Here is a 24,300-nt window from a genome sequence, read left to right on the forward strand (position 1 = left end):
GTCTTTCTCATTAATACGTAATTAATGACTGACCAAAAACACAATGATGCTCAACTACGATTAACGTCCAGAAAACTCATAATTCAGACTATCCCCTTATGAACTCATATGCGATAAAGTTTTATTTCGAAATCAAACATTCTCGACGAGTGACAATTTTCTTGGAAGTTGTTGCAAAGGCCCCCCAATGTAGAGCTCTAATATAAAGGGGTAAGCATGATGATGAGATAAAGTACCTTCACCCACGCACAGTTGTAATAGAGATAAAGAAACTAAGGCACATATAACCACAAAACCGTGAAGAGCAATTTCAGCAAACAAAGATTCTTTACATTTCATTTGCACTTTCTTTACATTTATGATTTCTACATTTCACGAGTTAGCCCATTCTTGCCTCATTGCGACAATGAACCCAACGCCTGGCCGCACCCCTCGAAGCTTCTAAGATCTTCTAATTCTGCTTCGTACTCGGCAAGGATCTTCTGCTGCCTCGACTATTCAGCCTTGAGTTCCTCCAACTAACCCACAACCCTGGCGATACTGGCTTCAATTATGTTCAGGCGAAGACGCACGTCCATCATCAAACAAAATAGTACAGATTACAACACATGTAGACTGTCCTTCCAAAATGCATGAGCCAACGTCACAACCCGACGCTCGATATGCAACATATTAAATCCCATCGCAGCAAAGGTCTTGCATACCTCTAACCAATGGGTGAAGTCCGACCAGGAAAGCTATTCAACAGGCAGGTTCATTATACGATCCATCATAGTGGCAACGGTGTTCAACGCGGACCTGACAACAACTGGATGAAAATTTGCCAACGGGAGCCACCCATGCTGCACAACTATTGAGGCAAACTTGGCCACCAAGCCGAAAACAGAGTACTTCTCTCTCTTACAGCTGCCCTGAACGTCCACAGGACCCTCAGTTTGATAACCCAGAGGAGGGACATCATGCTTATCACAATACTCCCTCAACTCACGGTGAAGTTGTGATAAGCATGATATCACACTAAATTTTATTTGGTCTGTGATAAAGACCTCCTATACTTTCTTTTGTGACAAAAACCCCTTAACAGAATATATTAAATTACCAAAATATCTCACTAAATTTTTTTTTATTTTCTTTTTTTATCCTTTTTCTCATAAAACCTATTTAATCTATTGTTTTCCTTTCTTGTCTTCTTTTTCCTTCCCTCACTATCCTCTCTCATTCTTTCTCTCTCCCAACCGATTAGCTACTAATCAGTATCGATTCATGCTCATAAATGTCTGAATCAGTGATGATTTATAAAATAATAAGTAACCAGAAAAAAAAAGTGGGTTTTGAGTTAACAAGGACTAACTCTGTGACCGAATTAATTGAGTTTCGTGGACTCAACTCATTCTTACCTTATATTAACATGATTACTATATTATAATCATTGATGTGATGAGAAGTCGCTTTCGCTGTTTGTTCTTTCAGATTCAGAAACTCATTTGTGTAAGTGTTAATGGAGAGAACAGAATCGACATGGCAGCATTGGCCGTGAAAAGGGCTTATCATCCCACAGATCTCTGCCAAGCGAACTGTTCAACAGAGATATGTTGAACAAAGATCTCTGTTGAAATGGACTCAAGAGTCATGTGCTTGAACATTTCAACAGCACACAAGCGAACTTGAACATTCTTGTTCAAGCGAACTGTTGAACTAGGGATCTACTTCAAATTTCTGTATACAAGGGTAGTATTTTGAACGGAAAACTAACGGAAGGGGTCTTTATCTCATGGAGTCACGGTCATAGTACAGGGGGTTCTTTGTGGCAAAACAAAGTACAGGGAGTCTTTGTCACTGACCTCATAGTACAAGGGGGTCTTTGTAATTAATCCAAATTACAATTTTAGAGGCTGTAAGAAGTGCCTCTAAAATGTCCCTCTAAGTTTGCCTCCTATAATGCATTATAGTTAGGGGTGGCAACGAGCCAGTTTTTCACGAGTTGCTCGAGCTCGGCTCGGCTCGGTTGAAATCGAGCTCGAGTTTGAACTCAAACCCAATTCAGTGGCTTGATTATGAAACGACCCGAGCTCGAGCCCACTAGAACTCAGTTCGTGAGGCTCGCGAGCCGGTTCGAATATATATATAATAAAAATATTATAATAATTAATTATTATAATTCTTAATTTTTTAAATATCATATAAAAATATTATTTTTATATATAATTTTTTATTTTTATTAAATATTTTTCTTAAAATCAAACTCGAGCTTATAAATTTTTTACTCGAACCGAGCTCGAACTCAAATTTCTAGCTCGAACCAAACTCGAGCCTTATAGAATATTCTCGAGCTGAGCTCGAACCTGATATTATTCAGTTCGGCTCGGCTCAAATCCACCCCTAATTATAGTGGCAGTTTTTTTGACCGCGTCGTGTACCCTCTAAAGATAAAATTCTAGTAGTGCATATTTGGTCCACAAGGTTGGAATCCTCCTTGTAGATCTCTTCTCTCCCTTCTCTACGCTCCCCTCTCTCCGGCTTAAAAACACACACTCTCTCAGGTAGTAATAGAATGGACTAGAATTCAAAGAATTTTAAATAAATTCATCGGAGAAATGACGAAAGGGATTTATTGCAACAAAGCTTTTCTCCTCTTTAGCTTCAAACCGGTAAGTGTCTGAAAGAGTAAAACTGATGATTTCCTTGTTCTTTTTCTTCAGTGAAGTGTACTTTTTATATATTTAAATTCTTTCTTTGCTTTGAGTGGAATTATTTTCCTTTGTTTTCTGTTTATCTTTTGCTTATTTTCCCTTTTTCATTTCAAGTGTAAAATAGTAGTGCTAAAGTGACCAGATTTACACTGACCAAGAACTGGTTGTTCGAGTGTCAAATGGAGCAATTCTTTATTAACAGTGGATGATGAGCAATCCTCTGTTAGAGGATTGTCCACATAATCAAGACCCATTGATGAAAAATGCATCCTTCATCTTTTAAATGGTTGGAATTGGACAGACAACCAAACAGAGAATTGCTCTTTGTTTGATTAATACCAATATCGGTTTCCAGTAAACCAAGATTATTGCTTTTCAGTAACAGATTTATTGAAGCTAAAAGCATTCAGTAACAGAATTGCTAGTCCCCCAAAAGGAGATGGCATCACCGATCCTCCCTGAATCAAGCAAACAGAAAATCATCAAGGAATCCATAGTCCATACGCGTCAAGCTGCTGCCTGCATCTCAATGGATCACCAGAAAGCACATGCGCTAGTTATACCAGCACCGGTACAGGGCCATGTCATGCCGCTCATGGAGCTGTCACAGAGCCTGGCTATTCGAGGGGTCAAGGTTACATTTGTCACGGAAGAATCACTGAAGAATCACTGGCCATAATGCCAAAATAAGATTATGAAAACCCATGGGCTTGGTGGAAGACCCATCCGGTCCGGCCGGATGTTTAGACCGCTGAACCGTTTTTACCCATTCTATGAGTCATTGTGCTTCAAGCCATTTTTAATTAACTTTTATATGGTAAATTATGTTTTTAATAAAATGGGATTCAGTCAGTGCAAAGCCCGTTCAAATAACCATCATAGCCTTGCATTAGGAATATCTCCTCATGAAATAAAACATAAAAGTAGGGAGATGTTTCTGATGCAAGCTGTAAAGGTTGTTTGAATAGTATTCAAACGGGCCTTGCACTGACTGAAGCGGATCTCGTTTTTAATTGCCTTCAAAAAAATTATGTTTTTCAATATAATTTAAAGACAAAAACTGATCCAAGTAACCAATCATTCAAACGGTCAAACTGAAAAGGGACAGATACAAGAGATGTCAAAACTCTTTTCATATCATCTCTTTTCTACATCATATATTTTCCTGTAAAAGAGAGGAAAAGACAGATGAAAGATCTACCATTCAAACTATCGAGGACCAAGCAGAGACAACATTAGGTAAAACCAGGATGAAATACGGAAGTAGATGCTACCTTATCAATAGTGACATAGAGTGCAACTCTTATTGTTCAAACATTGTTATATATTAAAACAATAATGCCCACATAAAATGGTCTCCAAGAGAGGTTTCTCTTTTCTCATCAAAAAAGTTAAAATACCTTTTCAATATCTCTCTTTACCAATCACCTAAATCATCTTCTCTCCTAAAATTATTTGTAAACTATCTCTCTATCTAACATTTTGTCCTAAAGCATTTAATACGTCTCTTCCCTCACCTTATATCTCTCTCTATTTATTTCCATTTATATCTCTATCCACCATGTAAATACAAGCATTTAGTTTCTCATCAATGTATTAAAATATTAATATTTCAGTTAAAACTATTTTCTTTTTGAAAATAGTTAAAGTTAAAACTTAATAACATAAAAATAAGATAAGTAAAAATATCTAAAAAAATAATAAGAGAAAAAATAGATAATACAATGAGACAAAGAATAAAATTAATTTTATTAATTTAATAGTAAATTATATGAAGGCAATTAATGTGTGTCTATACGTGCATGTAGATGTGTATATAGTGTGGTTGTGCTTGAGTTGGGATAAGTTTGAGCTGAGCTCATGTTTCCCTAGGACTATGCTTGGGCCGGGCTTCAAAAATTAAGAAAGTCCAAACATTTATACTTAATCCAACCCAAGGATCGAAAATTCAAACCCAATCCATGTAAATTTGTAATTAGGTTAATTCGGATTCGAGCAAGGCTCAACTGGGATGCACCCCTAGATATAGGTTCTTTTTGAATTTAGAAATGTAGTACATATGGGTCCAATATGGCTCCATTATGTTGTACAACAATTGTAAGTGCAAATTATTTAACAAGCCCATGTTTTAAGTTACCTATTAAATTAGGTAACTTATTTATGTGTTAAACAATCCTAATTAAATTAATTAGGTAGCATAAGTATTATTTGTTATTACTAATAAAGCTATAAAATTTATTATTTTAATCCACTTAAGTCATATTTAAAAATTATAAAAATTGTAGGAAATTAATTCAAATTTAATAATAATAATAATGATGATGATGATGATGATGATGATGATGATGATGATGATGATGACGATGATGGTGATGATGATAATAATAATAAATTGAAAGTCCTATTAAATTACTAATATTATTATAAATAAATTTATTAAAATAGTAATCTTATAAAATTAATTTTTCTATGACGATGATGGTGATGATGATAATAATAATAAATTGAAAGTCCTATTAAATTACTAATATTATTATAAATAAATTTATTAAAATAGTAATCTTATAAAATTAATTTTTCTATGAGAAATTTATTAATTTTAAAACTAATTTTTATTAATTTGAGTTCTGTTTAAAATAATTACCTTAATAGAGCATTATAGTAGTCTTATAACCTAATATGGCCTATGATCACACCTAATTAAGAATGTCATAGGGCTCTTTCTACTTCACTTTATCTCAAAAAAGTCTATACATAATAAAAATAGAGCATAGAAGAATACGAATGTCAACCCAATAACCTATGAACGAATTTCCAATTTAAATTAATGGCTCGAGTTTTCAAAATGTGTCACAAAAAAAAAAAAATACAATTGAAAAACTGCAACCCAAGTTGGGTTTGCATTAGGTTCAACGCTATAGGGATGGACAGGGTTCGTATGGGTTTGAATCAACCCTAACCCAACCCTCCCATGCTTTGACTCAAACCCAACTCAACCCGATTCAATACTATATAGTTTCTGAACCCGCCCTTGACCTATAGAGTTCTACTTGATACTGACCCAAACTGTCCCGTAGTCCTTTGTGATACTTTTTGAAAACTCAAGAGCTATTAATTTAAGTTGAAAATTGGTTTATGGGTTCCAAGGTATCATTTCTCAAAAGTGAAAGGAAAAAACAAAAAAGAAAAAGTGAAATCTACTTTAACGTCAGGGGTAAAAGTCAAACCAAATTACAATAACACCCTTTATATGTAGGGGTATTATGACTTGATGAGCAGGAATTAGCCAAACCTGAACTCAATTTTGGATTTTTTTTTTAAAGGTGCCAATTTCGGTTAAATAATCAAAACAGTAACCAAACCCTACACCTAATTTGAGATAAAACAAACATTAAAAAAACCATAAACTTTAAGGTTAGGGTTTAGAAGGTAGAGCAAATTATAAGAATAAGCTTGACCCTAACCTAACCATGTAGGGGTGAATCAAAGTCGAACTTACCATTTAACTTGACCCGTTAACATCCCTACACGAGATTAGCCACTCTACTCACTAGTGTTTCAATTTGGATTTTGGTCAAAACAACTAAACATAACTCAAAAATATAATACTTGAGCTGACTTAGATTGACTTGGCTCAATTATAAATTCATAGGGCTCTTTCTACATCAATTTTGTGTAACATTGCATGTGCATCACATAGGTCCCAACTAGTAAATAGTAGAAACACTATTAATTAACATGTTTTTGTTAAAAAATTAATTTCTTCAAATTTTTCATTATATTTACAAAAAATATTAAAAATTTACTAATTTTTTCTATAAATTATGTAAAAGTTTCACTACTACACGAATTCTCTCCTTTGTCTTATAGCTTCAATGTGGCGAATCAGTTTTGGATTAAGTTGTTTCCCCAACTTCGCTAATTTCATAGGAAAAGAAGAAAGCAAGAGAAGAAATAAACTAGGGGCCTAAAATTACTATGCACCAACAAGACGAAGTTCATGGATTCGTTTATTTGAATACCTAAAGACCACCTGACTTGCTAGTTTCAATTACTATTGAATTGGACCAATTTGGTTTGATCACTTTAACCCAATTACGCAATTATGAAATAAAAGAGCAAATAATAGAAATTTTCTCTAAATAAATTTTATTAACAAGAAAACATCAAAAAATAAGGGAAGATAAGAGAAAAATATTAACAATTTTGTTAATTAATAGAAAAATCAATAAAAAATGAATCTTTCTGAAAAAATTAGAAAATAATAAAAAACTAGAAAAATAAATATTAATAAACTGATAAAATGAGAGATATTTTCGTTGAAAATGATAGAATTTTTTAATATATTAAAAGTAATATTTATTTAGAAAATTTTAAAAATCTAAAAGTAACATAAAAATACAAAGAAGAAAACATTAAAGTCAACAACTTACTTTAAACGATTAACTTAATAATTAAAATAAATTACTTAGTTTTATTAACTTAGTCTAAAATTAGTAAAATTAATTTTATAAATTAAAAAATAAAATTTAAGTCATTAATAAAATAAATACAATTAAAAACTATACAAACTATTAATAGACTTAGCAAAAATTATTTTATTGGTCAACATTGATACAAATTAATAAAAATAGAATTTAATTAAAATCAATATTTTTTAAATTGAACTTAATAAAAAAGTTACTCTCCCTCTCCCTAATCCCTTCTAGATTTTTTTGCTTTCTTTTTATTTATTAGACAATACATAACCCGAGAATAATGCTAAGATGGATAGGGTTCAGTTTGCCCCAATTGGAAATGTCCTAAAACTCCTGCCTAAATGTCACTTAACAAAGCCTATGCATTGGATTTAAGAGTAATAAAATTAATTAATGTAATAAAAATAGTAAAAATTACAATAAACAATAAAAAATTAAAACAAATTTATCTAACAACATGTAACCCAAAAATTAATTTGCACTGGACTTGGTAGCATTTGGTCCAATTGATATTGTCATAAGGTTCTTGCCACAATTTCTTTTAACAACATATGTGCATTGCATGGGACTCAAGTAGTATGTTATTGAATAATTAATAATTTTTTAACTGGTCAAGGGTCTAATATTAACTCTTATTTTTGTTAAACGGGTTCCCCTCCTTTCCCACATGTTTCCCATTAAAATGGTGGGATTTCACATACCAGTGATTCAATCTATAGTCCCACCTTTTTCACATTTCTATTTTGTTCCTTCCCATCCCACAATCCCTAATCACCGATTATTCTAAAATTCGACCTAATTGAAACCATCACTCAAAGAGGAAATGGCTCGAATGCCTAGTTAGGTTAGAAACCACTGGTCAACATTAGTTGATGGAGGGTGATTTGGCCCGACCTCGTAGTATGGGGACACGTGGGTATGACCTAGCATAGGTGACAACTCAGCATGACAGCCTGGCCATAACTCGGCGTAACAAACTCGTCGGAGCCCGGCCGAACAACTCAATGGATGTGGCAACTCGCCGCAATTCTCTCCAAGGGTTGAGCGCCCTGAGCTCCCTTCACGCGAGGAGTTCCGAGCTCCTCTTGAGACCCGAGCTCCTCCTAATGAACCTCAAGCTCTTCCTTCTTGAGAAGGAAACACCCCGACCTTCGGTTAAGTATCCCGAGGTAGAAACACTTCGGGTCAGCACCGTTAACACTCCCGTCCTTACTTGCCTAAGGCCCGCCCCAAGTGTAAGCACCTCGGCGCACCTCGGCGCCTCGGTGTAAGGTAGTTCGGCCCAAGGTAGTTCAGTGCAAAGTAGCTCGGCAACCTGCAGAAAAGATCCGCCTGACAGCCGTACCTGCCGAATCTGGAGGTTGCGCCCACGTCCCTCGTCAGGCGGCGTCGTGCCTACCATTTTTGAGAGATGTGGCATGCCTGACAGGTCCATACCTTGCAACGGATGCCTGCACCCGCCACCTCAACTCTGGCAGTAACAGTTGTGGCAGAGGCGGTTACGCCTAATTTGACAGTGCTCCAATATAAAAGAACCCCAATGCCCAAGGAACAAAGGTACTGAACTTGCGCCTTCTGCACTCTTAGCTCTTTCTTTGCATTCTCTTCAGTTCTCTTAGAGCTCTAACTTGATCGTTGGAGTGTTCCCGCCGGGTGAGCTCCCCGGGAATTCTTCACCTCCCTCTTCTTCTCAGGTACCATTCGTCGCCAACTAGGAGCCAAGTTTCTGCCAGCTAGGAGTGCTCGGATCGCGCTGCATCATTTGGCACCGTCTGTGGGAATCGCTTCAAGAAGCCTTTCTCCAATCTTTGCAAACTCTCATAACTCATCATCCATGGCTCCCTCCAGCAATGCCGGACGAGGTGCTGACCAGAATGCCTTTGAGGAGTGACCTCAGCTTCCCACTGCCTGCATTGGACAGTTCACCGTCCCCCTCTCTGCGGACGGAGTTCCCAGCCTGAATGTGCCTCAGACAGTGGCACCTATGCACGCTCCACTTCCTTCCACAATAGGAACAACCTTCATGGAATCCTCCATCGTTCCTCCGGTGACCAGCCAAAACCAGCTTGAAGACCTGGTGCAGTGCATGCGAGCTATGCAAGCTCAAGTGCAACAGTTCTAGTAGTTTCAACTTTATCAGCAGCAAGTGTTGCATCAAGTTTCCCAGTATCAGTATCAACAGCAATTCCCTCCACTACCTCAGGCCCAGCAGTCGCTTCCTCCTCGGCATCCGGCCACGCAGCAAGCTAAGCCTTGCCGTCGGAACGAACATCCTTCTCGCCGGGGAGAGACCTCAGTATCATCCCATGGTAGGAAGGAGAGACCAGCTACCCCTTCCACCCAGCCAGCAGTCCGAGCTTGGGCCCATTGAGTTCGGTAACACAGAGGCCAGCAGTACTAATGCCGAGCCAGCAAAGAAGCAGCGGAGGCGCTGCCGAGCTCACCGAGCTGTCACTCACGACCTACCCGAACTCAAGGGTAAGGAAGAGGTAAGCTCGGGTGAAGTAAAGGCAACTCCGCTTCTCTCAGTCCCATCCCCCCTATCTCCAAAACTCCTTATTGTTCCCATGCCCAAGGACTTTAAAGTTCCCCCATTGGATAAGTATGATGGATCCTTTGATCCGAATGACCATGTTGATGCCTTCCAGTCCCAGATGCATTTGGCGAGGGCCAGCAAGTCCTGCATGTGTGTGGCTTTCTAAACCACCTTCAAAGGGGTGGCCCGCACATGGTACCGAAACCTTGCGCTCGGATCAATAAGAAGCTAGGTGCAGTTCGTGCAAGTCTTCACTTCCCATTTTGTCACTAGCAAGCGGTGCCCCAAAACCCAGGAGAGCCTCCTTGGCATAGTCCAGAGGGAAGGGGAGTCCATCCGGAGTTATATCAAGCGGTTCAATGACGCTTACTTGCAGATACCTGACCTGGACCCCGCAGTTCGGCTCACTGCGGCCAAGAGAGGCATCACGCACAAAGAATTCAAGTGGCATGTGGTTGTTAATCAGCCCAAGACTATGATCGAGTTCCTCAAGCTCGCGGATCAGTTTATAGGGGCGGAGGAGGAGATCAACCAGAAAGGTGAACAGACCCTCGAGAAAAGAAAAAGGGAAACAGAGTCCTCAAGTCAAGGTGATAGCAAGAAGAAGAAGGACCAAGCTCGGGGGGCAAGGCCAGGTCAGCCTTTCCGAGCTCTAGTAGTAGAGAGGACGGACTACACGCCCCTGAACGGGAAGCGGGCCGAGATTCTTATGGCGATCAAGGACGCCCCGTATGTGAAGTGGCCACCTCGGTTGAAGGCTGATCCTAGTGTAAGAAATAAGAATTTGTATTGTAATTTTCATAAAGACCACAGTCATAGCACCGAAAATTGTAAAAACCTTTGCGACGAGATAGAGGAGCTCATCCATCGCGGATACTTAAGAAATTTTGTACATAATAATAATAATAATAAAGCAGGTCGGTAGGGGGAGCAGAGTAGAGATGCTCCCGAATCCAGCAGGCAAGCAGAGCAGCCGCAGAGGCAGCCCCCTGAAGAAATACCAGTTCGGGGAACTATTCATGTGATCGTCGGAGGTTTGATTGTCATGGGCTGCACCTCAACTGCAGCTCGGACATCAACTTGTGAGGCCGCCAGGGAAGAACAGAATCCCCCGAAGCGCCCAAAGACGGAAGACTCGATCTTCTTCACAGAGGATGACGCGCGCGGGGTCCACTACCCCCACGATGACGCGCTCGTCATAAAGGTAAAGATTAATGGCTTTGAAGTCAGGCGTTTCCTCGTTGACTCCAGTAGCTCGGCAAATATCCTTTTCAAAGCAGCATTCAACCAACTTCAGCTCCGGGAGAGCGATCTCCAGCCTGCAAGCACCCCCTTGGTAGGTTTTAGTGGGGAAGAAGTCAGGCCCCTGGGAAGAGTCATCGTACCTGTGGAGGTCGGCACCTGGCTTAGCATGGTGAGGCTCAACCATGATTTCTTGGTGGTCGCGACTCCCTCCCCATAAAATGCCATAGTAGGTCGGCCCATCACCCACGCCTTATGTGCGGTGGTCTCCACTTACTATTTGGCGATGAAGTTCCCTACAGACTTCGGAGTCAGGGTGGCGCGTGGCGATTTTCTTGAGTCCCGCAAGTGCTACGTTGCCGCCCTCAAAGGAAAAGCCAAGGTGGTAGAAGACATCAAGTTGGAGCGACTTGCGGAGCAGTGCGAAGAGCGAGCTGCACCCATAGAAGAGACTATCTCCATTCCGACATCGACAGAGGACCCAACTTGGACACTTCAAATTGGCGCTTCAATTGAGGAGCCCCTGCGATCCTAGCTGGTAAAATTCTTACTTGAAAATTTAGATGTTTTTGCATGGTTCGAAGCAGAGATGCCTGGCATAGACCCCAGCATCATAACTCACAAGCTGAATACTGATCCTGTAGTTAGGCCCGTTAGACAGAAGAAACACAACTTTGCCCCAGAGCGTTGGAGAGCAGTTAACGAGGAGGTTGGGATGCTCCTCGTAGCCGACTTTATCAGGGAAGTCCATTACCCGAGTTGGGTGGCCAACCCCGTTCTGGTAAAAAAGGCTAACGGTAAATGGCGCATGTGCGTCGATTACACGGACCTGAACCGAGCTTGCCCAAAGAACTGCTTCCCACTCCCCAAGATCGATCGTCTAGTGGACGTGACCTTAGGGCATGAGTTGCTGAGTTTCTTAGACATCTATTCGGGCTACAACCAGATCAGGATGGACCCGACTAATGAAGAAAAGATTGCCTTCATAATTGAGCTTGGCCTATACTGTTACAAGGTCATGCCCATTGGGCTAAAAAATGTCGGGGCAACCTTTCAGAGACTTGTAAATAAATTATTTGAGCCATTGATTGGTAGAAAAATAGAATGTTATGTAGACGACATGATCGTCAAAACCCAATTTTCGCATGATTTAATACAAGACTTGCATTCAGTTTTTGAAATTCTGCGTAAATTTAACATGAAATTGAACCCGAATAAGTGTGTCTTCGGTGTCACCTCGGGTAAATTCTTAGGGTACATCATTAACCGGCACGGCATTGAGGCTAACCTGGATAAAACTAAGGCTATCCTAGATATGAGACCACCCCGGAAATTGAAGGAGGTTCAGAGGTTGAATGGCCATATAGCCGCTCTGAGTCGCTTCATATTCAAATCGGCAGATCGCTGCCTGTCTTTCTTTAAGGCAATTAAAGGCAAAGGCTTCGAATGGACTGAAGAGTGCCAGCTTGCATTCGACGAGCTCAAAAGGTACCTCGCCAGTATACCGGTCTTAACTTGACCCGAGGAGGGTGATGTTTTGGAGCTGTACCTCTCGGCAAGTGACGAGGTGGTCAGCTCGGTACTGATAAAAGAGGTAGATCGGGTCTAGTGACCTATCTACTATGTTACCAAAGTGTTGCAGGGAGCAGAAACGAGGTATCTGGAGATTGAAAAATTGGCGTATGCGCTAGTCATTGCAGCTAGGAAGCTTCGTCCGTATTTCCAAGCTCACACTGTCATCGTCCTTAACAACAAACCTTTGAAGCAAGTCCTGCTCAAGCCCGATGTCTCTAGTAGGTTTACGAAGTGGGCCATCGAGCTCAGCGAGTACGATCTCCAATACAAACCGCGAACTGCTATCAAGGCCCAAGCCTTAGCAGATTTTGTCGCAGAATGCACCTTTTGCTCCGAAGTCCCCAGGCCGATCGAACACGAGGCCCCAAGCTCGGGCGAGACCGAAGTTCCCAGGCCGGTTGAGCTCGAGCACCGTGAAGTAGCAACCAGTGCGGCATCTCTCCTAGTTAGACCAAGCGCGAACTGGGATGAGGAGCCCTGGATCCTTCACGTAGATGGCTCGTCAAACCAACAGGGCAGTGGAGTTGGGATCGTTCTGTACGGACGAAGTGGTGTGAAACTGGAGTATGCACTATGCTTCGAGTTCACGACATCCAAAAATGAAGCGGAGTACGAGGCGTTACTAGCCGGGCTGGCTCTAGCAAACGAACTGAAAGCCAAACACATTGTCATCTGCAGTAATTCTCAGATTGTGGTCAACCAGGTTACGGGTGAGTACGAAGCTCGTGAGCCAGTCATGATCACTTACTGGCTCTACTTAACTTCTAGTCACGCTTCATCCGGCAGGTCTCGAGATCAAAGAACGCTAAGGCCGATGCCCTATCCTAGTTAGCCAGCACCAGTGATAACACCATGAGAACCGTGTATATAGAGAACTTACCTCGGCCTAGCATTCTCGGGGGGGCAGAGGAGGTCACTCCCATCGTTCAAGCAGAGCTGAGCTGGATCGATCTGCTCGCGAGCTTCCTGCTGCACGGAACCCTCCTTGCAGATTGTAATGCTGTCAGAAGGGTAGAGCGTTAGACAGCCAAATACATCATGATAGACGGACGGCTGTACCGAAGATCCTACACGCTCCCCTATCAGCGCTGCTTGCGACCCTCTGAGGCCGAGCTCGTCCTTCACGATACTCATGAGGGCCTGTGCGGCGGACACTTGGGGAACAGGGCTCTCGCACAGAAAGCACTGCGACAGGGGTATTACTGGCCAACGATGAAGGCAGACGCGACCGAGCTCGTCAGAAGATGTGACAAGTGCTAGAAGCACGCTAATATCCACCATCAGCCTGCTGCCGACCTCAAGTATCTCACCAGTCCGTGGCCTTTCGCACAATGGGGGATCGATATACTCAGACTGTTTCCACCAGCGACAGGCCAGAGGAGGTTCTTAGTGGTGGTAGTTGATTATTTCACTAAGTGGGTAGAAGTTGAACCTCTCGTAACAATCACGGCGCGAAATGTGCAGAATTTCTTCTAGAAGAACATAGTCTGCCATTTCGGACTACCTCAGGTGCTGATCTCTGACAACGGTAAGCAGTTCGAGGACATTAAATTCCAGAACTGGTGCCAAGAAAAGGGAATTCAACAGAACTTCACTTCGGTGGCACACCCTCAGGCAAACGGTCAAGCGGAAGTCACGAACAGAGCTATCCTCCACGAACTAAAGGCATGCATGCACCGAGCTAAGGGACTATGGGCAGACGAGCTGCCCAACGTATTATGGGCTTATCGGACCACACTGAAGACCGCAACAGGTGAGACCCCCTTCAACCTCATGTATGGCAACGAAGTAGTCATCCCTGCTGAGATCGAGGTTCCCACGCTACGACTAGAAGCGTATGATGACAAGGCAATTGAAGACGAGCTACGAACCAACCTCGACCTACTTGACGAAGTACGGGACCTCGCATATATCAGGACCGCGGCCTACTAGCAGAGAGTAGCTCGGTACTACAATGCCAGGGCCAAGAAGCGGAACCTCCGCGTCGGAGACTTGGTTCTTCGAAAAGTTATGGCGCCTGAGCCCGATGTTGGTAAGCTCGGGCCGAATTGGGAAGGACCCTACCGAGTAAAGCGGGTGCTTGAGTAAGGTACATACGAGCTCGAAACCCTAGAAGGGAAACAAGTACCTCGAGCATGGAATATTGTCGACTTAAGGCAGTATTACCTATAAACTACCGAACTGAGTGGACTACAAGTCGCTCTCTGAGCCTAAGGGCCAAAATGCCAAGCTGACAATGACCTCAGCACTATAAGACCCAATCGCCTCTTCGGCATGGGCAGACTCAAGAAGAGTGACTATAAGTCACTCCCCCAGCGTAAGGGCTAAAACGCCGAGCTAACTAAGGACCTCAGCACTATATATGATCTAACGCCGAGCTAGTATGCTAAGGACGCAGGCAGCTCGGATGTGAACCCTATGGTGCATAGCCCACCTCGGTATGCAACAGGTTGGACCCGCTAGGGACAACTATCAATTCATGTAACCTAGAAGTAGACAGGTCGGGCATATGCCTTACTATGTCACTCACCTTGGTGTACGTTATAAAAATCACCCCTACAAAATACTGGGAGACAGTTCGGGGTGACGATAGTTGAGAAACCCTACTTCGGGCACTTAACTCTGATAGCTCGGATAAAGCAATCATTTCGGCAAAAGAATAAAAGTGACAAAACTTTGCAAAAGCAAATTTCATTGATGGAGAATTCTATACACTGAGCTCGATAAAAAAAAAAGAAAAAAGGAAACTAAAGCTGAGCTCGTAGGCTCATAGTACAAGGACAACTATTTCGGGGGCTCGTCGTTTCTACTCAGGAGCTTCAACCAGGTCGGTGACATCTACCTCTTCGTCGCCATCCTCCTCTTCGGAATCTCGATCCTCTGTAGTGTAACAGACTATGTCATTCGTGATCCGTGAAGTGGTGATGGCACTTGAGTCAAGCTCGGGGTACTTATGCCTTATCAACCACCTGCTAAGTTTGAAGCCCTTACGATAGGCCTCCCCCAGCACGGCATCGAACTTGTCTGATTTGACATAGTCCATAACAGCCTTGACCTTTGTCTCCTCTATGGCCTGGGTGAAGATCTCGGTTTTCTCCTCAATATCAGCCTCAAGGAACTCCACCTCATGCTTCAGGGCTCCCTTATCCTCCTTGAGGCCTTCCGCCTCTGCCTTGAGGGCGTTCACTTCGCTCCTCAGCACGTCCCTTTCGCGTGCCAACTCTTCTTTCTCTGCCATCACTGCTTCGATGACGTTCTTCTGAGCTATAGCATCACTCTCCAGCCGATGGATTTGACCGCGAGCTGCCCTCAGATCGGTATGAGCTGCGTGAGCCGAGTCCTCGGCAGCCAGAGCCCGCTTCAGGTGCCTCTCAGACTGAACGATCAAGGTGTGCACAATGGAGTTCATCTGACAAGAGAAGGTCAGTTATCACGGAAGAGGTAATGACAAAAAAAAAAGGAGAACTTACCACCATTGTGTGGGTGGCAGCTCGGGCTCCGAGCTGAGCAGGAATGAGGTTGGCCCAGTCGGAGACCTCTTCGGCGTAGGCAGCCCCCTTACTCTTTCGAAGGCTACACTGAGGGATCAGGATGCTCCGGGCTCCCTCTTGACTTCCTGAGCTGGAAATTGCCATCTCGGTTGCGCGAATGGGCTCGACGGATGCTTCAGTTGTCCCATCGGCGACCTCGGTGGTGATCTCGGGCTCCATAGTTGCCTTTGGAGCAGGCTCTGCCGATGTCTCAGGCTCCCAAGGTGGTAAGATCTCTTCCAAATCGATGATCGTAGGTGCATCGGGAAGCTCAGGCTCAGAGGTAGGGGCCTGCGGAAGCTTGAGCTCAGGGGTGGGGGCCTGCGGAGACTCGACGTGAGCCCTCTTGGCAGCTCGCTTCTTCCTCCCCTTCATGTGACTGAAAAGCCTCTCCCCCTTAAGCTTCTCTGCTTCCATGGGACCTGCAATAGAGCTTGGCATTAGTAAACTCAGAAAGTACAAGACAAATGACTAAGGTACCATGTAAGACGACTTACCCGGGATTAAGCCAGCCTGAATGAGCTTGCTCTCGGCGATATAATCTTTCTAATCAAACCCGAGTTCAGCCCATGACGGGAGCGTCTCCCTTGTATCCTTGTCCAATATAATAACGGGGTCCTAAATAGCCGCCCTCCAATGAGTAGGGAAGGGCCACCCCGCGGTGTTCCGAACTACAAAGTAGTCCTGTTTTCAAGTTGGGACTTTGCTAGGAAGCTTATGCAACAACTTGTAGCCCGGGCGAGGAGACAGATAGTAGGCCCGCCTGTGCTCGGGGAGAACGCTTGAAGTGCTCTTCTTTATGGACAGAATTGAACAAAAAATATCTAAGTCTAAAGGGAGGACGTAATCAAACCAGAGGGAAATGGTCTCGACCACGTTACGAATGGAGTTCAGATGAAGCTGGTCTATTGTGACATTAAAGTGGTTCAAGACCTCCACAATGAGGGGGTGAAGAGGAAGGCGGAGCCCGACTATGAGCTGCTCCCTAAAGATCACGATCTCATCAGGACCGTGCTCCCAAGGGAAGGTACCCGCGGGCAGACTATAACTATACTCCCTGGGGAGATTGTACTATTGGATAAGATACCGGGGCCTCTCCAGGGTAATGATGGAAGGACCGAACCTATCTAGCATCCGACCTCGATAAGAGGTGGATGCCAGATTACCCGAGGCCTCCCGCACCTCGTGAGACTGGACTTCGGTAGGGCTACCCTGAGCCGAGGTACCCACCTCGGGGACATCTAGTTGACTATCAAAGCTAGACATGATTGAGAGAAACGAACTGGAAGAAATAAGGAAGCTAAGAAAAGCTAAGGGGACTCACCAAGGGAAAGCTACCGAACTAGGGAAAATTGACCCGAGCTAGAGACCTTAGACGCGAGCTCAAAACGAATGCTGATAGCTTATGGAGAGGGAAAAATGACCAGGATCCCTGCTATTTATAGCCACTGTACTCGGGCATCAATGGTCAAGATCAAGACGATCTGACGGATCTCAAGAAAACCGGCTACGCGACCCTCGAGGCGAAATCAGTTTAGCATGTTTTTTGACATCGACGGAGCCTATAGATCATGTGACATCCGCGCATGAAATGTACGTGACCTGGGTTGCTCTTGATTGAGCCGAGCAGTGAACTGGTCCGACCAATGAGCTGTCTAACAAGAAGGCCTAAGCTCCGAGCCAAATCCACCTGACACACCGCGAACTCCCCGCGCTGGGTCAGAACCCCTAGCATGGGGAGTGGGGGGCAATTGATGGAGGGTGATTTGGCCCGACCTTGTAGCATGGGGACACGTGGGCATGACCTGGCATAGGTGACAACTCAGCGTGACAGCCTGGCCATAACTCAACGTAACGAACTCGCCGGAGCCCGGCCAAACAACTCGGTGGATGTGGCAACTTGCCGAAAAGCAAGACGCAACTTACCCCGAATTCTCTCCAAGGGTGGAGCACCCCGAGCTCCCTCCATGCAAGGAGTCCCGAGCTCCTCTTGAGACCTGAGCTCCTCCTAATGAACCTCGAGCTCTTCCTTCCTGAGAAGGGAACACCCCGACCTTCGGCTAAGTATCCCGAGGTAGAAACACTTCGAGTCAGCACCGTTAACACTCCCGTCCGAACTTGCCTAAGGCCCACCCCAAGTGTAAGCACCTTGGCACACCCTGTCGCTTCGGTGTAAGGTAGTTCGGTCCAAGGTAGTTCGATGCAAAGTAGCTCAGCAACCTACAGGAAAGATCCGCCTGACAGCCGTACCTGCCGAATTTGGAGGCTGCGCTCACGTCCCTCGTCAAGTGGCGTCGTGCCTGCCATTTCTGAGAGATGTGGCACGCTTGACGGGTCCGTACCCTGCAACGGCTGCCTGCACCCGCCACCTCAGCTCTGGCAGTAACGGTTGCGGCAAAGGCGGTTACTCCTGATTTGACAGAGCTCCAATATAAAAGAACCCCGATGCCCAAGGAACAAAGGTACTGAACTTGCGCCTTCTGCACTCTTAGCTCTTTCTTTGCATTCTCTACAGTTCTCTCAGAGCTCTAACTTGATCGTCAGAGTGTTCCCGTCGGGCGAGCTCCCCGAGAATTCTTCACCACCCTCTTCTTCTCAGGTACCGTCCGTCATCAGTTAGGAGCTAGGTTTCCGCCAGCTAGGAGTGCCCGGATCGCGCTGCATCACTAGTGATTAGGGGAGTCAATACACTCTAAAAGTCTGATACCCAATTTGACTCCAAATCTGATTATCCCAGATTTGGATGTTAAAACTTGCATCTAATTAATAATTCGATTGGATGCGTATTTAACCCCTTCTGATTCAATTAAAATCCGAGTCAGATAAAAATTAAGACAAAAGACTTAAATATACCTTCAATTTTCATAAATTGACTTTAAGATACCCTTAGTTTTTTAAATAGACTTAAATATACCATGTGGTCATAAAAGACTTTTTTACTCTTTATTATATTTCAAATTTTCAAAGAGAACCACATAGTATAAAATGGCTCGACAGATGCTCAATTTGAAACATTAATGGTTTGCCATCATGCAATTACAGTCATTGATGGGTTCTGATTTATATGAGATAAAGTTGAACAGGAATATGTGAGAGTTCACCGATCTTGGATGACGTGATCATGTTTTTCTCAAAGGTAGGATAGAGAGAGAGGGAGAGAGAGAGAAGTGTCTTCTTAGTTAATCCATTTTCATTGTAAAAGATGGAGGGAAAAAGTCGATGAGAATTCAGAGAAAGGAAAATCCTTCTACATACAAATAAAGGTGTCTAAGAAAGAATATAGTCTATCATTCGACTCCATTTTCTCTCTCTCTCTCTCCTTCTTTCCATGTCCTCTAACCATCCCCTCTTTTACCGCTACAACTAACCCTCAAAGGAAGAGTTATTGGAAGCAGAGCACCACCGCTTTCTTCCTCTCTCTCTCTCTACTTCTCTTTATCTTTTCTCCATATTTCTCCTCCTCTCCAAGAACTACCCTGGTTTCCCACAACTAAAACCGCTCTCTTTCTCCATCAATTAAATGAATCTACTTAATCACTATCAACTCTCCTATAATAGCACCAAGTGTTACCATCATCCTGTTCTCAGCTAACTAATATACAGTTGCAAAAGAGAACTGGGTTAAACAAAATAGAGCAAGATCCTTGAGCTATCACATTATGTTGGGTTGTAAAAAGGAGCAATATTGCGTGTCTATTCTCTTCAAAGGGTAAAATAGGATTTTTAGAATATTAAGAGATTCATGGGAAAAGAAATGAGGGTATATTTAAATCTACTGGGGTCAACCCACAAGGCATATTTAAGTTTATTTGAAAAACTTAAGGTATGTTTAAATGAATTTATGAAAACTTAGTTTATGTTTTCATAAACTAAAAACTTAGTTTTTGAAGTCTTTTACCCTAAAAATTATTGTTTTATATATATATGACCGTGAAGTATTCCTTTAATTAATCTATGGTTGAATTACTTAATATGACCGTGTATCACAATTGAAAAGGAGTGGTCCGCTTTAAATTGATATTATGGTTCCTCGATTCATCCTACGGTTTCTAAGTTTACTATGATTTGGATTTGTTTACAGGAACTGTTTTGAAGAATGAAATGATCCGGTTGTCTCCAAGCATGCCAGCCATTAGCACAACTGATTTATTGTGGAACTGGACAGAGGATCCAACCATGCAAAGTATCATTTTCAAAGCAACATTGGATACGAAAAATGTTACCAAACTTTGTGACTGGGTCCTTTGTAACTCATTTTACGAGCTGGACCCGTGGTTCTGTGACTTGATTCCCATCAAGAGCCTTCCTGTAGGTCCACTGCTTTCAAGCGTCTTACCTGGGGGAACAATCGGAAGCCTCTGGCAGGAGGATTCCACCTGCATAAGCTGGCTAGACCATCAACCTGCCCGCTCCGTCATTTATGTTGCCTTTGGAAGCCTTGCAACATTCAGCCAGCGCCAATTTGATGAACTAGCAGCTGGGCTCCAGCTTGCCGCTACGCCATTCATATGGGTTATTCGGCCAGATTTCATGAAGGGGTCTACCAGAAACCAAGATGAATTTAGGGATGGAGTAGCTCATTGTGGAAAGAGAGTGAGTTGGGCTCCTCAACAAAAGGTTCTGGGTCACCCTTCTGTTGCCTGTTTCTTAAGCCATTGTGGTTGGAACTCGATAATGGATGGTTTAAGCGTGGGGGTTCCCTTTCTATGTTGGCCTCAATTTGCCGATCAGTTCTTTAACAAACACTTGATTTGTGACGTTAGGAGGGTTGGTTTAGATTTGGAGAGAGACGAAAATGGGATAGTAACAAGAGATGAAATCAAGAGTAAGGTAAAGAAATTGCTTGATGGTGATACTACAATAATATTGAACTAGCCTACTTTTGATATGATAAAAAGAAGTTAAAATGCTTCTGGGATAAAATACCAATAATTTACCGGGGTATATTGGAGAAGATTGGAAAGGTACTTGAATGAGTATTTATTCATCATTGTGATAGAATCAACAACTTAGTAAGACAGAAAATATGATAGTACCCTCTTTGATGGAAACCTCAAGCTGCCAATAGTGAATTTCAACTTGTTTTGAAATCGGTTTTGTAAAATGTGCTTATAGTTATAAATAGCTTATTTTGATAAAGAATTTATATAAAATGGTTTTAATCACAGGATTCATATGAATTGAGAGTGTGATACTATGTATAGTCAGGGAAGAAATTGTACCTTATTGATAGTGTTTGAATATTATTAGTTGGGAAATTAACTACAAATGTTTAGTTGGGCTAACAACCTAATGGGCATTTCTCGGTTATAACATAATGTTATGCCAAATTTGGGCACTAGTTTGACCTAGTGAATTTTGCCCATGTGCACTTCAATATATGTACTGAACCTTTTGATTTAAATTGAAATATATGTGGGTCCAATGCCACACTTTGCCCATGTGCATTTTAATATATGCACTGAACCCTTTTGGTTTAAATTGAGATCTATGTGGGTCCAATGACATACAATAATAACGTTCAATAGTTGATCAAAGTTATGAGAGAATAGGATTGCTTAAGATTCAAATTTGTTTTCAATTTCCTAATCGACTAGAAAGTTATCTAGTTTGACTAGGTAATTAGTTTGTTGGAAAAAAAGGTTAAAGTAGAGAAACTAACTAGATCTCTCTTATACTAAGTTTCTTAGGATTGCTTGCTAATTTGTAGCTTTCCTAATCAGCTAGGAAAGTGATTAGGAAACTTCTACTTGGACTCAGAGTCTTAAGTTATAAAAAATATTGAGGAGGGAGACTTGGTGGCATTTGGCAAATCAGAAGTCCAAGTCTAAAAAGTAAAAAAAAATGGTAAATCAACGAATGAAAATGATAACAAATTAAAAAAAAATAAAATAAATTAATAAATAATATAACTAAAAATAAAAAATTGATGTTAAAGAGAAAAATAGTAATATTATAAATTATATTAATTAAATAAATATTATAATATTTTATAAAATATGACAAAATAATCTTAATTTTTTATAGCAAATGTTCGAATTAGGGAGAAAGAAAAAAAAGAAAAAAAAAACATATAAATATGAAAAAATCAAAATGGGGTCAAATTTTTGGTTGGCAAACGAAAAGATAAAAATAGGATTTGGGGTGAGCAATCATTTTTTATTAATTTTTAGAAGAGGAATACTTAAGATAAGAGAGAATTCTCTCAATAATCTTTTGTTTTCATTTTTTATAGGGGAACACCCTGTCTACTTCACAAGTGGTGGTGGTAAGATTAGTTGTGTTGTTGCTCCACCACCAAGGATGAGACAGAGAACAATTTTCTCCTTCTCTGAAAAATTTCTCTCAAAAAACTTTTGTTTTCATTTCTACTAGCGGGCACCCATGCAATGCACGGGAAAATCTGAAAGATTTAATAATTTTATTTACTATTAATTAATATTAAATTAATAATCAAAGTTTGTTGTTAATTAAATAAAATATTCAAAGTTGTTCATTTCTAAAATTTTAATAATTGTATTTTCATTTAATGTTGATCTATAGAAAATAATTATTGCTAATTTAATATGAACAAATATATTTTAATAAATTTAGTTTTATTAATAATTTATAGTAATTTTAATAATTTTTATTATTTTTAATTAAAATTTTGATTAACTTTAAATAGATAAAAATAATAACAAAAGTTAACATTTTTATTAATTTCACTAATAATTAACAATTATATAGGAATGACAATAGGGTGGGTTCACTAACAATTAACAATTATAATTGTTAATTATAATTGTTATAATTAACAATTATTACATAGTCAAGACACTTTACCCCATCCCCGCCCCATCCCTAGTGTCAGGCGGGTTCAAGGCAAGGCAACCACTCCTCAATGTCAGGCGAGTTCAAGGGCAAGGCACCCCACTCCTCATCAAGGATGGGGAATCCTTGAATTTCCCCGCCTCGTCCCCAGTAGTGGGCGGGCTTAAATAGAGATGTAAATCAAGTCATGTTGGGTCGAGCTTTGGGTCAAGCCAGGCTGCGGACTGGGCCAAGCTATGAGAGGTCCATTTAAAAAAAAAATGAAAAAGATGTTTAAATTTTTATTTCATATGATTTTTGATGTATACAATTGTTTATATATACAATTAAACCTATTCGTGAGCCAGGTAGCTAGCTTCACTACTCCACGGCCCGACTCGACCTGACTCGTTATTTTTCAGGCTTGGACAAAATTTTAGGCTTGTGGGCTTGAGCTCGGGCTTTCTCAAATAAGCCCAGCCCAATACTATTACATATATAAAATAGTACTTATGTTATATATAATAAATATAATATATATATATATATATGCTTCTTAAATTATTAATAAATATCAATTTACTATTAGAAAATATAAATTAGTTTATTTATTTATTAAATTATTACTAAATTAATATAATATTAGTTTAAAAAAGTATACTGAAAATAAGACATTTTGTGTACAAATCAGGCTTCGGGCTCGGGTTCGAGCTTCGTGCTCTATATAAGGGCTATGCTCGAGTTCAAGACCCAGGCCCGATGGTCGGTTTGGGCACGAGCTCAAGCTTGCACATTTTTTACTGATAAAGAGGCTTGTGTTAATTATGAAACTATGGTTTTTTAAAAATTAAAATTTTTATCTAATTCTAGTCTAGTATAAAAAAAATATGTAAAATTTCTATATATATAAATATAAAATTTGTTATTTAAATATTATATAACAATATTTACCATATATGCATATAACTTCCAAGTTGAGCTTATCAGGGGTTGTTTAGCTTGGACCCTATCCGCTAAAGCCATCATTGGACTCCAAAAGTTTGATACCTAATTAGACTTCGGATCTGATTATCCTTCATAATGTGTGGGCATGGTGCATATCTCAGCTAGACCTTACTCAAAAGAAAATAGTTGCTTGAGTTTGAAAATTTATAGATCTAATTAGGTTAGGTTAAGTTATAAATGATTAGTTACTTTTTATTATAAATTTTTAAAATATTGTAAGCTATTAAAATAATGTAATTATTAAATTATCGTATTTTTATTTACAATACAGTAATTTCTAGAAATTATCATTTTTTCAAAAATATTGCTAATTTCTTGGTTAAAACTAATTAAATGTAATTTTTTGGTAATTAAATATAAATTTTTGGTAATTAAATGTAATTTTCTACTATTTATAGCTTAAATTATAATTACTGATAATATCAGTTTAAAAATAATTATTGTTAATTATA

The 24,300-nt window shown here is 41.0% G+C and overlaps 1 protein-coding gene across 1 annotated transcript; it reads left to right on the forward strand.

Annotated features, from left to right (window-relative positions):
- The first annotated feature begins 2,538 nt into the window (after nucleotides 1–2,538).
- On the forward strand, nucleotides 2,539–20,926 carry LOC104609024 (UDP-glycosyltransferase 83A1-like). Its single transcript, XM_010275210.2, has 4 exons — nucleotides 2,539–2,648; nucleotides 3,070–3,362; nucleotides 16,888–17,078; nucleotides 20,133–20,926. Exons 2-4 carry the CDS (start codon nucleotides 3,130–3,132, stop codon nucleotides 20,924–20,926), a joined length of 1,218 nt encoding a protein of 405 aa, XP_010273512.2. The 5' UTR covers nucleotides 2,539–2,648; nucleotides 3,070–3,129.
- The last annotated feature ends 3,374 nt before the right edge of the window (nucleotides 20,927–24,300 follow it).

This window comes from Nelumbo nucifera, chromosome 3 (genome assembly GCF_055504915.1).
Source record: "Nelumbo nucifera cultivar China Antique chromosome 3, China Antique-T2T, whole genome shotgun sequence".
NCBI lineage: Eukaryota > Viridiplantae > Streptophyta > Magnoliopsida > Proteales > Nelumbonaceae > Nelumbo > Nelumbo nucifera.